Source organism: Papilio polytes, unplaced genomic scaffold (genome assembly GCF_000836215.1).
Source record: "Papilio polytes unplaced genomic scaffold, Ppol_1.0 DF822845.1, whole genome shotgun sequence".
In the NCBI taxonomy this organism is placed as follows: domain Eukaryota; kingdom Metazoa; phylum Arthropoda; class Insecta; order Lepidoptera; family Papilionidae; genus Papilio; species Papilio polytes.
Genome location: NW_013526359.1, coordinates 4348409 through 4367476, shown reverse-complemented (window position 1 = coordinate 4367476; position 19068 = coordinate 4348409). Strand labels below are relative to the sequence as shown.

Below are 19068 nucleotides of genomic sequence, written 5' to 3'. Positions count from 1 at the left end.
TCCAGTTATCGATTCGGCACACCACTAGTTTATACCGATATCGATACCTCATGAATTTATACAGGTTTATTGTTGTTTTTAAATAATTAATTGTATTTTACGCTAGTACAAGTCTTTATTACGTTCAACATTATTTTTATAATTCATAGTTTTTAGTTCATAAAATAAATACGCACATACTAAATGATTTGAAATATATTAAATTCAAATTCAAATTTCTTCTAATTCTTGTAAAAAAGTATATCTAAAATAAAAAAAATCACTTAGTCAAGATTAACTGATCATATATTTTATCTCCCGTATTCAAACTCTAATGTATATTTAAACAGTTGCTCAATAGATTGTAGATTATTACTTAATAAATAGATTATTACTTAATCTATACTAAGAGGTTTCCATTGTGACATTGAGTGCGGCAGTAAACTTTAATTAAACCATCAAAACATAGTTGTAGATTTCCGTTATGCCCTAATCCGTTTTGTTAGCACAAAGCGCTCGATATTGCTTATTATCGGATGACTAATACGAGCATCGGCGTTTGTGGTGCACAGACAGACAAACGCAATTCATTAGCCAAATCTCGCTTAGCATTCCACGCTGTCCGTGATTGTTGATTATAGGATAGGTATACTTGTTAAGACCGTTAACATGTTCGATCTTCTTTTGGTTTATTTATGTAAAAAATAGTTAATTCCAAATTTAAATTCTTCTTTCTTTTTTAAATTTAAGTTCTTTTCGATGTTATTTAATGCCATATTATTCGAATAATCTGTTTGAAATATCGATTCCCTTTCATTTTTTTATTACACGTTAAAGTCTTTTGTACGCCGTAGCCACCTACGTCGTAGACTGCTACGGATTTTAAAACTCAGTACTACTGCTTTATATCTATAAGTATGTACTTATATTTTAATTTATTAATATTAAGTTATTGACAATTTGTTCTTTATATTTCAGACAATGTGTTTTTTGTTGTCTAATATCATACAAGAAACAATAAACATTTTAATGAGATTGTCAAATGTATTTGTCACGAAAACTTGTCGACATATCTGATATGATTCCCGCGCAAATCTCATCACAAAATCCGTATCACAATAATTAATGGATACGATAGAGTACCCTCTTCGAGTTAACACATGAGTTATGACTTATTACTGCCCCAAACAGCGTGCGACGTGTAATAGCCCCTGTGCGAATCAAATGACATGTCAATGCATTGTCACCTCTGCGATTTACGTCTGTGGTAACTGCACACACTAAATAGGGATGACCTATGGTGACCATGTTATAATTCAAGACTGTTCTTTAAAGAAAATTGATTTCATTCCTAGATATTAATTTGATAATTACCTTAATTTATGGACATTTAACAAATAGGAAAATTTTGGATATTTGTAGAAAATCTACTGTTTTATTATTATTACAATCCAATTCGAAGCAGTTTTATTTATTTTTTTCTTATGTTTATCTTTAGTTTAAATCTAGTTTTTACTTTATAACCTTGAGTACTACTATGTTATCAAATTTTCTTAAAATATTAACAGACAGTTTCGAAACCTGAATATATCCTGATTCTAACACAACTCATGGCGAGCCTAGATTGACCGCTACTATCTCTTTCATTCCCGTTACTCGAAGAGCATTCTCTCTCAGCAGATATTTATTATAATTTTATGCGGCGTCCACACTCCAGTGTCTCTTTTGTATATTTAAACGATGTTCTTGTCGGGGCTTTTGTTGTTAGAGGGTGACTATAACTGTGGGTTTCGATTGCAGTTACACTTGTATTGACACACATTGCTATCCCTTACGTTTTCATTGAAACGATAGAGACAATAAATGTACAAGTACCACGGTCTTTTTCCTACAGTAATAATGTAATAACACTATCGTGATCTCTCCGCTTTTGAATATTTATAGGTTTTTTTTGAGGAATCGGATGCTAGATTTAATTTGGCGATTACGCAGTGTCAGTTGTGCGTAATTATAGAAGTTATTGTACCGCAAATGTGTTAATATGTTAGCTTACAGTACGTTAAGTTATTATTATTTAACACAAGAATGTGCTTTATGGTAGAGGCAGACCCAGAAAGAGATATATGGATTACATGAAAGGTGACATTATCAAAAAGTGATGACTGAGATGACGAGAGTTATGTGGAGGACAAAAACCTGTTGTGCCGACCCTACAGGAGTAGGATAAGGAGAAAGATGATGAAGAGTATGCTTTTTAGATAGAGTTTTTCTGACTAACATGAACTATCTTGAATAATATAGATATATGACTATTCTTTTCTAACATTTATAACCGCAAAAGGTTAGATAATTTCTGTATTTTAATCACACTAGACGTGGAATTCCTTTATCACATTTTTTGTTTTAATGAACAACAAATTAAAGGTAGAGAGAGTACCTAATTGTTTGCTATTTTTATTTCAACATGACTCAGTCTGAATTTTTCTAACTATAAAAAATACTTACATTAAAACGTTTCTAAGAATAAAACTAAACGAGTATTGTAGAAAAAAATGTGTAACATAAAAGCCGTTATAAAGTTGTCATTCTGATTCATTCGAGCGTTCATCCCCGTGCCGGATGCAATAATACATTATTATATTATTTTAAATAATAATACATGCTACGATTATTATTGTCATTAAAATAAAATTATTATTAACGTCGATTTACACAGCAGTTGACGTGGTAAACACAATTGACTTTTGCCATTTGGGTGCCTCTCAAAGATGATCGACTTTAATTGTATTGACCCTTCGGTTGTTTTCACCTTATTGTTCAATATTTTATTCACAATACATCATATTGACTTTTATTTTTGCACTAAAAAGAATGGCCATACAAGTCTTTAGGCGTCTTGTAAAACACCCCTCTAAGGTAACTAAGGTATACCACGCCTGTTTAAAATTGATGTCTAACAGTGAACTTTAACTGGTCTAATAATAAAAAACATTTTTATCTTTACTTTTGATACAGACAGATAGGAATAGCAATATTTTTAAAAATTATTTAATCTGTGGACACTTAAAGTGGTAACAGTAGTAAGGGAATGTCTACAGTGTAGAATTTACGATTTTTTATATAAATTTTACAAAAATTATTAATACAAATGTTTGGATAGATGTTTGTTAGAAGTTATCTCCAAAACAGGTGAATCATGAAATGTGGTATAGATATAGAGCATTTGGAAGAACCAGTTATTTTATAAAAATGCTTAGTAACTGGTAATTATTATTTTATAGGTGAAAAATATACGACAATGTTATTTTCACAAGCCTTCTGCATGTTTGACTAAATTCCCCGTAATTGACACTCCGTGTACATCTTTACAATGTTCATCCATAACAATTACTCAGTTTCACTTCAGGCCTTATTATCTCTCAGCAACGACGCGTAACGCACAAATCTCCCGTCCTTCCTATAATGTCCGGGATATAAAAATAAATCAATAATCAATTTTACGCCAGCCTGTTCGGTCCGAAGTATTTTGTTGTGATTTCACTACGGTAGCACATCTACTGGAAAATCGCGACGATCCACGCAAAATAGAATATGATCCGAATATAAATTCGCATTTTCATATTTTTTTTATCAATAATACAAAGGGAAAATTTGGTATTTTCCTGCAGATTGTTAATGGTTGATTAAATATTGAAATCGGTTTTTTGTAGCATAGTATAATTTCATTTATACATTACATCTACAAGATGATTTACAATTTTAATCATTGTATGAAAATTGAGCGGTATTTTTATAGTTTATTATTGCGCTTCAAATGTAACTACTACTTCAAGTCCTTCCTTAATCAATATTGCTTTGTACTTTTAAAGGAATCGTTCTTTTACAAATTAATATTTCATTTTCTTACAATTGTTTAAAATCCTCTCGACTTGAGCAAAACACTTAAATATGAATCCACGTGACTCGGGTGTTTTGAATACAAAATAAATTACAATTCGCCGTACGTACTTTACCAACGTCAAACGGTAGTCCGTAAAAAGTATGAAAGGTGCCCCCTAAATACCGTGTTAGGTGAAGCGGGAAAATTATCTTATATTTGCTCAGACGCCGTGAACGTAGGGCGAGAATACTTTTCAATAAGCTTAGAGAGCGTTTTTTTTTATTTTATTTTATTTCGCAAGACCCGGTCTTGTAGCGACGTTTTGCGAAACGGAACGCGCAAATAAAGGGTCTCTATTGATTATATTCGATTTGCACGAACTGCATTCCATTTCAAATCCAATTAGATGAAATTAAAATTGATAATTTAATTTATTTCATATCGTATTCAAATTATTGCAAATGTTTTTGTTTTGATTTCATTTGAAATCATTTGATTTAAAAATGAGTTTATAATCATGGAAAATGGAAGAAAGAGCACGTAATGTAAAATAGAGCTTGAATGAAATGTGCTATCGAACATTAATTGCAGATCCATTTTTAAATTATCCAAGGTCTTAAATCCAACTTAAGGCTTACTAAATGAAACTTTTGATTATTATCTCTTTTATAATAGCAATACAAAGATGCTTTAAATACTAAAATATCAAGTTACAAAGTTAAATCTCAGCTATCGCATACAACGCTCGCTTACTTCTCTCTTAATTTTAATGTGAGCCGAATAAAAAAGCAGTGCATTAACAGTAAGCATTGTTGAGTACAGAAGGGTCGGCAACAAAGGACAACCTGCTGGGTATTGTGCACGGAGTCGGCATTTTGCGAGTCAATATTTTGGGTGACTTTTACTCTTCTCAGATGTTTTTAGAGCCTTTTGCAACGTAAGCGAACAACTGCTCACCTTTCTCTGTTCTCTTTAGGTGCATATCAAGCATGCCTTTTGTTTTAAATTCTGAATTACATAGCTAAATTGGAGTGCACGGATTGTTCGTTTGAACGAACCTTTTGATTCTTGTGACTATTGTTTTATTTAAGTTAATAAACGGCAAGTGGCTAATGTTTGTAACATAGGTGTTATATTTTAACACTTAAAATCACTTTGAGAATTTAGAATTATTCATTAGACTATTGGTAACTGGAAAACAAACACTGCATTAATTTTTTTTTTGAATCAACTTAATGCCTATTTTAATAAAGGAGTGTCAAATAAATAAATTAAGAGGTTGAGTCGTCGATTAAAAAACGAAATCTTTTTATTTTTAATCTATACTGGCATAATGGTTTTTGCTGAATTAAAATATTTTTCTTCTAGATATTACAAATAGAATGACTATTGTTTTAACCTTTGGGAATACAGTCCAAAAATAATTCTATATTAATTTCAAAAACATGTTAAAGAAGAAAATGCGAACAATTAAAATAAAAGCGACCACAATGCTGGCTGGAAAGAAAGGCCGCAAATAGCGACACACCCATCGCTTAGACAAAAAAAAAGAATTTAGCCACTCGAACGTAAGATGACAGCGCGCGCCTTACTTAATTCGCGCCATTCCCACGATTCGAAATTTAAATTTAATTGTTGATTCGAGCATTGTTGTGTGCAATCAAAGAAACGGGTCAATAGATTTTATACAGGAATACCATTGTTTGATTGAGACTTATAGGCAGTTTGTCAATAAATGTGTATTATTGTGACGCGTCACAGGGGGCGTTCTGTTTGGGGCACTGTACTCCAAGTCTAAGGTGCTACGCTCGCCCTTACTATTGTGTATTCGGAATCATTTGAGAGTGAAATGATATGCGGCGATTTATTAGGTGCGTTCTCATGAACGGCCTCTTGAATGGAACATTAATTTAATGAAGTGCGTATATTGAAATCAACAGAGAATGTAATACGATGGGCGTTTTATTCAATTAAATATCGTTTAATCTTGTGATACGATAAATGTTAGCAAACTTGAAATTATAGATGTATAATTTATTATCTGTTCATTCGTATTAACAGTAAAAATACAGTAGAAGAAAAATTTAAGAAAATTTTACTCTAGTAAATGGTTCCTTTTAACAAGTTGGAAAATCTATAGAAAAAAGTCAACGAATTCTACTAAAAGGGAGAATAACTTTTAACTCAGTCGCTTTCTCTGGTAAAATACTTATTTAATAAATAGCTGGCAAATATCATTGACATGACTGGCCACCCATAACCCATTACCACCCGTGAAGGAAAACCAAAAATGTCCCACCGGTCTGCCAACTGTCATAAGGCCATGTGACAGCGCGTCGAACGGACGTGGCGCGTAACTTAGACGTAGGGCAGGAAGGCAGTAAGACGATAGACGGTATGGTAACTCGAGACGTTGCCGCGCGGTGGTCTTCGCTACTCTGTGACGGGCAGCTGACGCGATGCCCGATGGACCGCGAAAGCGAGCCGCGTTCGACGAACGAATGTAGATTTAAAAAAAACTGAAACATTTTTTTAGTCTATGATCCGAACATTTGACAGTTGACAGTTTTCGATTTTTATTTGTTCAAATAAGTTTAGATTCTTTAATAATTGTATATGGCTTCATGGATAAAATTGTACGCAATGTTAAAACAAAAATTAGGAAGTCAAATATTCTAACAATATTGTAGTGTCTGGATCTTAATCTATGAAAATAGTTAAATTTCTTGTATTAGAAATTTATAACAAGCTATCACAATCTTTGCCGTGAGCGTCCGAATGGAAAAGTTGTTTACTCCGTTGCTTATTAGCAGTGTCGAGTTCTGTAACAAAATGAAATGGAAGTTTTTAACAAGCTACTGGTCGAATTAACAAAGAGTTATACCCGATGGCTCGTGTCAATTAAACGTTATTTTATTCCGCTCAAAAGAATACAGACAAACAATATTTACGTTCAATTATCACATTCCTTTATCATCAATTAACTAAACAATTAGTATTAATTTCTTAACAGAAAATATTGTATAAAATTTCTATTCCATATTGCAACATAAATATAAGATGAATCAATAATTTTCTCAACATCTTTAAGTAAAGTGATTCGTCAACATGTGACAATATTCAAAGCAATACAACAAAAGGAACATAGTTTAAGACTTAATACGTCTTCAAAAGCAGATCGCATAAAAAACCTCATAATCCTATTTATGTCGTAATCCAACTAGTTAAGATTCTTGGCGAATTTCAGGTAGCTTTATTAACCACGATATAAATGGTCCATTAAATTTAATGCGGCGTAAACACGCGGTAAACCATAAAAAACTCATTTAAGTCCATTCGAATGAGAAACACGGTCATTGTTAACGAATATTGTCTATGTTCATACCTTTGAAGGAATTAATTCGTGTAAACATATACAAACAAGATTTTAGTACAAGGGTTATTTACTAATTGGTGCATTAAGCCTGTACAATCGTGGAAACCAGTCAATGCATGTGTGTAATTCGAATTAAAGGGACCTATTTTACAGGTCCGCGTCGACCAAAGAGGTTTTTATTTTTTTTTTTAACGGGCAAAGGTTTCACACATGGCCACGTTTATGCGCGTGTCCGTTGTTTATAAAATAATTTTATATGATAAAAACAGTTCACATAAATGTTTCATTTATTTATGGTTAGTTCAATTTACGCTTCTTCTGTGTTTTATAATTGTTTTTTTTTTATTATTTTTTACTATATTCATTGCTTATTGCATTTTTAACTCGGAGAAACGAAAAGCACCACCCCCACGTTTACATACTAAAGATAAAATAGGTTGGTGTTAAAAAGGTGTTTAAATATTCCATAGTTTTTTTAACAGTTTTCTAAATAAATCCAGTATTATTACAAAAACATAGTTAGACACTGTTGAGTTTTAACTCTTTGACAGCTACTGATTGATATTATGCAGGTCATCATCATCATCTCCTTATCCTACTCCCGTAGGGTCGGCGCAACAGGTTTTTGTCCTCCACATAACTCTATCATACGTCATCTCAGTCATCACTCCCTTTTTGATCATGTCACCTTTTACACAATCCATCCATCTCTTTCTAGGTCTACCTCTACCGATGTACCCTTCCACACCCATAACTAACGTTCTCCTTGTAACATGCGATTCATCCCTCCTCATAACATGCCCATACCATGCTAACCTTTTACTCCTAACCTTCTCTATTATGGGGGCTACTCTCAAACTTCCTCTAATATACTCATTTCGTATCTTATCCATTCGTGTTACCCCACACATCCATCTTAACATTCGCATTTCTGTCACATGTAGCCTTCTTTCATCCGTCCCTTTTACTGCCCAACATACAGAACGGCCTTGTAAATTTTCCCCTTTAATTTAAGTGGAATTTGAGGGTCGCATATTACTCCTGTGACCTGTCGCCATTTCATCCATCCCGCTTTTATTCTATTTGTCACGTCACGGTCAATGTAGCCGTCGCTTTGGATTAATGAGCCGAGGTACCGGAAGTCATTGATATTATGCAGGTCATAATGCTTATATTTTTGATTATTTTGCAAGCCTACGCACAGTGATGTTCCAATAATTATGATTTGTCAAAAATACGCTAAAGGGGATGGCGCTAGAGTAACAATATAAAAGAGTTGACGTATCTTTACACTAAAATGTATTCGAAACACTATCTAAGTTTTTCATAGTAAGGCTTATCTTTTATCCGCAGGTGTCATCAATAAACCGCGTACTTCGCAACCTCGCCGCCCAGAAGGAGAAGTCTAGTAACCAGCAGTCAGGCTCTGATTGTTCTACGCCGGTATACGAGCGTCTACGGCTACTCGGAGCTCCAGCCTCCGCCCCCGCTTGGCCCAGGGCACCCTGGCCCACGCAGATCGACACGAGAACTCCGCCCTACCAGCTGCACAGCCTTAGTCCTGGACCACAGACTATTAACTGCGGTACAGATATGCCAGTTATGAAGAAAGGTTAGTGTTGCCCTTTTTTATTTATTCCACTATTGAACTAGCTAGCAGAAAGAATATTTGAAATTTGCCTAATAGTTTTTGAGTTATTTTAAAACAAACAAAAATACAAATCTTTCCTCTTTATAATATTAGTATAGATTTAAATATTCTTTTAAACAATAAAAATGCGACAAATTCATTTGTAACGTTAAGTAGGAAATAAAATAATATTAACCAAGACAAAACTATGCTATGCTATTAATTTCAAAGTCTATTATCCAATAATAATGAATTTTAAAACCTAAATCAACTGCCTAAAGCATAACCACATCAACTGACAACAGACGAGAATAAAAAAACCGCCGCCAAAAAGAACCAAACAGCCGGTCGCACTGTCTACGTCGAAACATAACTTTTTTTAGCAGCATTTTGATAGTCGATTTGCGGCGTCCTCCCCCACGGTCTAGGGTGGGGGGATGGAATCCCGCCTCAGTACCGTCAAAAACATTACTCTACCCATCCGCGTGGAAGATTTAATTTTCATTTTTATCTCAAGCATCCCCCTTTGTAGTGGTCTGTACTCTGTATCCAATTAGGTGGCTTTGAGAATTTTTCTCCGAACACTGTATAAGTTGTATAGAGTTATGGAATTTTTAATTTCGATCACAAAGACCTATTATTGGTATTTGGTTGAGATCTAAGGAGTTTGTAGAAAGTAACAGTTAAACTTGTCTTTTTGATTTTTACTTATTTATCATACTCATTACAAATGCTAAAGTTTAAAAAAGTTTAAAAAAGCTTCTCCAATGATTTTACGGGATAACATTTGGCACGTTAGCCACAAACTGGCAGAACACATAAGATACTTTCTAAGTTTTTGGTTTCGCGCGGACGATGTCGCGGGCAAAATTCATAATATCTGAAAAATAACAAGATAAAACTGTAACTAGTTAAATCCAATCTACATTTACCTTTTTGTCATAATAATAAACTTTCATCTGTACAATATTTTTTACTCTCATGTTCATGAGACAGGTAACGCGGGCCGAGTAGAGCGTGAAAGTGCCGACAAATCTGTAAGGCGATCCACACGCCCCAATGACTATTTCATTCGATACACATAAGATTTCTTATGCCAGCATCGAATTAAAAAAAAATCTTGCAATGACATTCGAAATTTAAAACTACGTAATGATTGAATGAATGATTGTTATAGTAGACTTAAGAAATCGTCTAGAACTGAACATAAACATAATATTTGCGAATTCTTATAAATTAAAAATATGAATCCAATCATCATCATCAACAGCCTTTATCTGACTACTGTTTGACATAGACCTTTCCCAAGGCCATCTACAAAATGCGATCCTCCAATCGAAACCATTCAAATGCTCCTACTTATTTCCAAATGATCTCGGCCTAGTCCGAGCTGAATAAATAGATATCTACTATTAGATATCGCCTATGTTACTCGGTAATAACAGCTTGCTAATGGTAAAAGAACTTTTAAAATCGGTGCAGTTGTTTTCGAGTTTCTTTAGATAAACAAATACAAATCTTATCTTTGTAAAATTTGTACAGATAAGACACACTAGTTAGCGTCTCTCAGAGCAGCTGTTAGTATTAAATATTATAATTTCTATTTGCGTTTCAAAGCAACACTATATTTTAGATAATTGAGTGGCGAAACAAACCGAGGTACAACGGGCTAGTAATTGTTAGTATAACAAAGCCTGCCCGCGGGCGACCGTCTGCCGCCGAAGAGCGCGCTTTGTGGCCGCTTTGTGCGCCTGATAGTACATAACGCTTATGTACTTTACCTTTTACTAAATAAATAGTGATAAAGTATATGAGTTCAAAATTTAGAACGTCTAAAAAATAATACACGATCACCAACGAATTATTGATTACTCGAACAATTGAAATTCATCTTGTTTCAACTTAATTACTTCACTAAGGCTCTCCTTTAATTGCTCCGAAGGTAGAATATGTTAGTAATCTTTAATAATAATCAGCTATCATTCATTTCAAGTTAGTTGCGAAATGTCTACGATGATACGAAGAAATAAAGTCTTGTTTCTGTTTAAAATATTCAAGGTCGGAAGGTAAATCGATAGAGAACAGAAACTTAAAAGACTTAGCAATCGACAAGACAAACAGACAAGGTCAGAGCACGCAAGATAAATCCATTAAGGGGCGAAAACTAAATAAAAGGCACCGAATAAAGGGCGGCGGGAAGTCGCGCCTTGAAACTTTAGAAAAGAGATAGGTTAATGTAAAAAGTTTTGCGTTGAAAAGAGATAGAAAAGTATATGATACAGTGACCAAATTTTTGCTTTCCTTTAGACATAAAAAACAAAAAAAATCACAACGCTTTATTAAGTTATTCTAGCTTTAAATGGGGTAAATGTTCACTATAACTAGATATAGTTTCTAAGAACTTATTTCTTTTAAATGTTGTACCCATAAGATAAGATGGTGGCATATATTATGAATCAGAGGATAATATTTTGGATGTAATAAAATTATAAAAACTAACAAATTAAATTGAATAAATTTACTGATATAACAAATGTAACTCTATCTACAACTTAAATTTTATAAGTCCGAGCAAAGAATGTAAATTCATGGTCACCCTAGCGTCTGGCAACATACGATAAGGCAAAGAAAAATGTCGCAGGATATTTTATTCGCAGGGTCCGGGATAGATGGTTATTATGGGGTCCTGTAGTGTTAAATTAGTGAGATGTATGGCCTTCGTTGAATATTTATTTACTGGCCACGAGAGTTATCGTTGTCACGTATATTGAGCAGATGGGAACCCGTATTATTGCCTTTTGAGGTTAATAGGCGTGCAAGGTGAATTTTATTCGGCCTTGATTGGTATTGTAGGGCTGTTTTAAGAGAGTAATCGATGAGCTTGCATAGATGTATCAAAGTAAAGAGAAGTGTGCTAGATTCGGTTAAAACGGAAATATGTTATTTGCACATATCATTTGATGTCACCGGAGTGAAGTGTCAAATTATTATGTAAGTACTAACTATTGTCCGCGACTCAAACCCTTGAATTAAAAAAAAAAAAACAAAAGTAAGTAGTCCATGTATTCTTCTAGACTATCCTCTACGAGTACATCTATGCCAAACTTCTTCTACATCCGTTCAGCAGTTTACGCTACAAACTCTAACAAACATCCGTCCATCTAAACTTTGGCATTTACATTATTAGTAGGATAGCAAGAAGTAAGATTTAAATAATTTAAATAATAATATACCTGCATAAAGCTATAATTTGGTCATCATATTCCGGGAAATATCAAAGATAGTGACGCCAATATGTATCACGTCCGGTCCAGCATGCCACGCGGGTGGTCCTACATACGTGTAGCGTAACTCGAGTTAATGACGGCTGACATCGCTCATATCAAATTAATAAAGTTCATTCCGGTTATAAACGAAACTTTGTATGCGATTTAAATTATAGCGAATTAAACTGCAACTGATTTAGGTATGGAATATTTTAAATAATTTTATCTAAGTTAAAGACGTAAATGTCAAAATGAAAAAAAAAATCGCTTCCTATTTGTGGCCAGTAATTGGAAATTAAAAAAAAACTTTCCATTGCGCTTAATTATTGCCAGCGGCCAGTTTAACATTATATTTATAACAAAAGTTTCTCTTTTTATATCATTTTTATATTTAAATAGAAAAAGAAAATCAATGAACATTACGATAGAGCAATTTTGTCTCTTCACTTCAATAAAATAAAGGTGAAACTTAACATAAATAAATAGAGATTTTAACTGAACAACCCCAAGACAGTCTACCGAAATAGAAGGGCTTTCAGCTTTAGGTTCAGATTATACCTAAACCGTATGAGCGGCAGATCAAAGGGCCGGCGCCGTGCCCGCCGCTTTGAGCGCGCCGACACGCCGCGCGCCGCCCTGTGCGGAAAACGTTATACATTATGTGAACTTGCACAGGTTGTGTCTACGCCAACAATTATATACAATTAATACATTACGAATATACTATTAATATCATTAAATTACCTCACGTAGTACTTTCTGTGTAAAATAAATCCTACGATACGATGGATGGATGTTTGTTAGAGTTTGTAGACTAAACAGCTGAACGGATCTCGATGAAATTTGGCAATGATGTAGAGGATAGGCTGGAAGGACACATAGGCTATTTGCTTTTCGTTTTTTTAAGCCACGCGGCTGGAGTCACTGGCGAATGCTAATATAACATAAAACTTATATGGATATTAAACTAGGTACAAGAAACAACAAAGTCAGTCCTAAGACTTGACCATAATAGCTTTACAAAAGTAAAACAATACTTAAGGAGTGGTGTAAACATTAGGAATTATAAATTGAATTAAAATCCTTACTATATTGTTTAAAGTGTTGAAATGAAGTCAGCCAGTCCTGGCATGAACTATATCGGCTCACTGGCACCATTGTTTATAATATCGCTTCCAGCGTTAATTCTGAGGCTATCAAACTGAACTTAAACGGGGCATAATACATAACAAAAGACACCTTAAATACTTACCCAACATTTAAACGTTTAAATCTTAAATCTCATCTGAAGATGTTATAAATACGTTAATAGGTAACACCGCATGAATCAGATCTAATATCGCAAATGAAATAAACAGCACAGAGTAGACCGGAATAGGGATGTATCGAGATAAAAGCCCCAGACCCTCCGCGGGATGGAAGCATACACGCGAGCAAAATAGCAATTAAATGCGCCTTCATTACGTATCACCCTTTCAGAGGTATTCTATGACAGGGGTGCGTTTAAAACCTCCGCTATGGTTATCATTTAAAACATTAATAAATAAGATTTGGTAAACTGTTCAGCTTGGAATTAATCTAGTTATGTTCAGTCGTTATGTAGATCTAACTTTAACTTAATCTATACTATTATAATAAAGCGTAAACACACACTTCTTTGTTGCCTAAGATGTCAGCATAATCTTGAATAATTCTCTATTTAATAAAAATCGTCACATTAACACGCTTTAGGCTACCTATATGTTCTCACGCCATTAAACATAGGGTGTAAATATTTTGGATAAAAACCCTAATGTGCGAAAGAGACCATAAATTGCTGCCAACGTCAAAGAAGCAAGAATGTCAAGGTCTGTCATATCATGTCATTTTGACATTTTATAGTATGATATGTTTTATTTATTTATTTATTTATTTATTTATTTATTTATTTATTTATTTATTTATTTATTTATTTATTTATTTATTTATTTATTTATTTATTGGTGATAACCACTCAGCAAATGCTGATCTTCCGTGGCTTTTAAAATAGATGGCACACATGTTTTACACATAACAAACTTATTTGCTATTAATTATTTGACAAATGTAAACAATAACATAAAATTTTCACAATTTCATGCGGATGAAGCCGCACGGGAACAGCTAGTAAATAAATTTACGTGAAGTCTTACGAAAGCAGCTGTACCAATGTTTGAACAAAGAAAATTAAATATCCACCGTAGCTTTGCATGAAGTTGAACTTTTGACAAAATTGTCAGCACCAATGTACTAAAAATTCGATACCAAGAAAACTTAAGTTCTTTACGTTAATAAATAAAGAAAATTTAGAATAAAGCATACTTAAATTTAAAAGTTAACCTTTAACTTCGCAAATGTAGATTTCAAAGTAAAGAGACTAGCTGTTGCTCGCGACTTTGTCCGCATGAAATTAGCTAACAAAATTAAAATACCCTATGTTATTCACTGATAACGTAGCTTTTTAATGGTAAGAGAATTTTTTTAATCTGCCCATCGGTTTTTGAGTTATTTCAATACATCACAAAAAATACAAAGCTTTCCTCTGTATAATATTAGTATAGTTCAGGAAAAAACAAACATATTCTTCGTTAAAATAAAACAAAAACAATAATGCCACAGAGGGCGCTTGGCAATTGGCATTCATTACGTCACAGATAGTCATAGCTATAAGACCGCAGCGTCCGGGCGGGCGGACAAGCGCACAAAGGGTTTACCGAGGCCAATAACGCATGAAACAGGATTATAAAACATGAAAACGCTCGCTAAAGGGCTGTTTCGGTGCGTCCCCTCTCTGTTCATACGTTTTACATGTAATTATAGCTGTTAATTTGCTCACGGGACGTAGACGCCTACTCGACTGTAATCCGTGTGTCCGAATTAACTCGACAACGTGGGGTTTGAACGTGCTACTGAGTCTAAATAATAAATTCAAATAATGTTTTCACTTAAATTATTTATTATGAAAACTAAGTAAAATAAATTTTATAATTGCTTGTCGTTTTCGTGTATCTTTTTAGTGGCAAAAACATTAAAGATCTTCAAGAATAACTCATAAACAATTTAATAAATGTTTCATTATATTTAACTAACGCTATAACTATTTTCTTTTTAAACTAAGCCAGCAAACTTAAAGATAAACCTTTAAAATCCTCGCATATGCACTGTAGATGCTTAGAAGCAGTTATCTCGTCGCTATTTTAGCTAATTCCTATGGCTGCTTGCTCGTTTATCACCATATTCTATTATACAGAAAAAATCCTGTTATTCCTAGCGTAAACAAACCATAATCTTCATCTTTTTTTTATAATAAAGTATTTATTATTAATAAAAGCTTAAAGGTATTAATAATTTTGGTAAAGGCATAAATATCACTTGTACGTCAATATATACGAAAGAGAATTTTTTTATCATACTCTAGTACCTAAAAACTTGTACTTTTCTAACATATTTTATCGGCTATTAGGTTTAGTATGGGCATAATTCGTACACGGCAAACAAGAGATGTAAAAAGGCCTGGAGGGGCGTAGGCGGTCCCCTGCGCGTTAGTTCCGCCCCGCTGCGCCGCCCGAGTAAACACACATATAATTACACTATGACATATGCGGATATTCCCCGACGGTTATGTGCGCGACTCGCGTATACATACCTACACTATATACTAGGTTAGGTTTGTCTTTTCCGTTTGCCTATGATAGTAGACGCTCATTACAGAGTTTTGTTTATTGTATTATTTAAGTACACTGTAATGTCAATTTAAATATACTCAAACTTTAAAAGATAACAGAAAGCTTAATCGTATATATATGTAACTAGCTTTCGCCCGCGACTCCGTTCGCGTGGAATTAAAAAAAATAAAGTAGCCTATGTGTTCTTCCAAACCATACTCTACGTCTGTGTATGTAATTTGCATTGAGATCCGTTCAGCCGTTTAAGCTACAAACTCTAACAAACATCCATCCATCCATCTAAACTTTCGCATTTATAATATTAGTAACATATATGTATATAATGTACACAACATTTTTTAATGTCTTATTAAATCTGTGCGAAATCATATAAAGAGGAAAGATTATTCGATTTTTATATGTATTGAAATAACCCATAAACTAGACTGATTTAAAAAACTCTTTAACCGTTAAAAAGCTACGTTATCAGTGAGTACCACAAGCTGTATTTATTTTTTATTTTATGCAGACGAAGTCGCTAGCAACAGCTAGTCAGAAATAAACGCACTTTTCACGTCAAAATATATGGAGTGTGTTTATGGTTTTTAGTTATAATATAAATACTTGCAAAAAATAAAAATTATTTGTGTATAGCCTGAAATAATAAAAATTGAAAAAGGTAAAAATTTTCGTAATCAATTGAGTATGCAAGTCAGACTATGCTCGTATACGTTACAAAACACCTGTGCGCGTTCGAGCGTCATTTCTGCCCTTTTCCCGCCATTTTCTGACAAAATGGCCGGCGCGTGACTCGAATCTGGATTCTGTAAAATTCATTTATATCGTCCTTTTATCCTATCTGTAAGTTGATATTCAATAATTCGAATAGAGATTAAGAAGATTGAATACTTCTGATTTTAAAGTTCTAACTTATTTTGTATAGTCAATGTTGGATAGGTCTTTTAATAATCAAGCTAAACTAGCTTTATAAGTAACTTGTTGTAATTAGATTGTGGGTTATAGTTATGAGGCTATTTTTCAAATAGAATCTTAAGATCAACACAAAATATCTTTATTGAAAAGAAATAATAAAAGCTAACACCATGAATTTTAATTCTAACCTTAAAAAGGAATAAATGTGTAGTTACTAATAAGCATTTCATAATTTTTCTTTTTTCTAATTAAATAAATGAAGTGCATGCTATAGTTCTCTAAGAGTGCAAATTGTTTGTCATAGACATATTATTTTTAAAAGATATAAATCCTCGTATTTTATTGTATATATGATAAAGCTTTAAATATATCAGTAGGTAATATTTATCGCTATCAACAAAACATTCTCTCCCCACGCAAAGGGAAGTCACCAGGGAATAGCGCCGAATGAAATACACGTCGTACGAGTAGCGATGACATTTTTCCTGATAAGGCAACACCGCAAGTTTTGTTTATGATACGACCGCCATCTTGTCTTCGGCGCGGATTACCAAAATTCTTTTCATTTCTACTATAAATTTCCTTTCTCCCTCGTTACCGTTATTTAACTGGACACAAAAATTTAAGTAAGTGGCCATTTGTCATCAACATTGTCTATGGTTATAATTGATGTAATTAAATCAATACCACAGACTATCATAAATATTTATAATCTGTGTATCACGCCCCATCCTGTTTGAGTGACGTTAAATAGAGACACATTCATTTTATGATAGGGATCTCTATACATTATTACATGGCGAGCCTTCATGAAACATTAATGTTTTCCCGCGCTACTGACAGATGGGCCAGAGACACACCGAGTGACATCCAGTGACATCTAGTTGTCGACGTAACAAATTGCCATGGGAATTCTTACTTTCGTTTCGCTTGGAACGAATAAAGTTATGCGCTTCTACTTTTGTGAAGTGTCGAAATATATGAGTACTGCGGAATTTTCGTTGTAATTTATCTGCGATTAACTGATTTCTATACCATATCGTTGATATTTGAATCTTTCAATTTATTCTTACTCAATCGCGCTTGTTTTAATGACAGTTAATTCTGTTTCTTTTCATTAGTTCTAATCCTTAACATCACTACAAACCCCAACCATCAGTCAAAATGGCAAACATCAAATAGCCATAAAACACCATGGATTAAAACCCATACATGTATCAGAATTCAGTGCTAAGGTTTTCGTTCAGGATGACGTCATAAACAGTCATTAACATTATAAGGAAAATGCGCACTGTTGTATTAATATAACATTCAACTAAAAATGTAATTTTTTATGCTAGATTTTTTCAATACAACTATTTATTATAATACCGATCTTGCACCAAGTATGATTTTTCCTGAAGGTTTGGAAAAATCATGCATTTAAGGGTTAACTATCACAAAGTCGTTGAAATTGTTCGGGTATCAGTTTATTTGACATGCTGCCACACTAGACTCGAAGCTCGACTCCTTTAAAATCGATTTAGTAAGAGAAATCTACACTAAAGGACTCCTTAAGTAAGCAATGAAGACACAATCTTCATTTCATCATCATCATCTTTTTGACCATATCGCACTCAGCGTGGTCTGCGCGTTATGTTTTTAATTAGAAAAGTTTTTGGCTTAACATTTTATGCAAGATTATTGCCAACCCTACTTAAAAACAAACTACATAATCTTCTGTGTTAAAAACCTGTCATTTTAAAACCACATCGTAGATATCATATTATAGCTGTACCCCAAATGTGATAAGAGATCAGCTTTTACGTGAATAAAATTCAAGCACAAATACGCGCTAGCTATTAATTAATTTCAACATAAAACTTAATTTATCAACCATAAAAGTAGAAACGAGTTTAAGATAAGGGGTGTATTTTTTAAATTAGTGTTCCGCAAAGAGATTTTACTAAATGTTTCGAGTGGCGCAGCTTTTAACTAAAAAAATATGTCGCAATATTTTTAGCGTAGCACCTTTGCCGTTTTGAGATCGCGATGTTATGAATGGAGGAGATTTTAAGAGCTGGGTTATTCTGCGGCGTGTCCGCTATAGTAATCCGCTGAGGACGCGCTCGCGGCCGTCTCGTACCACCCACCATGAGGGGGGTATACCGCGACCGACAATACTTGATGTTTGAACATTTTTAGGTTAATTTTTAACCTAAATATTTTTCGTTTCAACTTTTAATGTTCTCAGATATAAAAAAGCGAACTGGCACTTGGAATTTTTAAATTTAATGTTTTTTAAAGGCCTATTACCTGTACGTTAATAGACAATTGGTTTT

The 19068-nt window shown here is 33.6% G+C and overlaps 1 protein-coding gene across 3 annotated transcripts in view; it reads left to right on the top strand.

Annotated features, from left to right (window-relative positions):
* LOC106105399 (paired box protein Pax-6-like) overlaps positions 1–19068 on the top strand; it is a 39932-nt gene that overhangs the window by 15160 nt on the left and 5704 nt on the right. For all 3 annotated transcript variants that reach the window (XM_013285694.1, XM_013285693.1, XM_013285692.1), the window contains exon 5: positions 8589–8847. In XM_013285694.1, coding sequence (XP_013141148.1) covers positions 8589–8847 — 259 coding nt within the window. The remainder of the gene's footprint in view (positions 1–8588; positions 8848–19068) is intronic.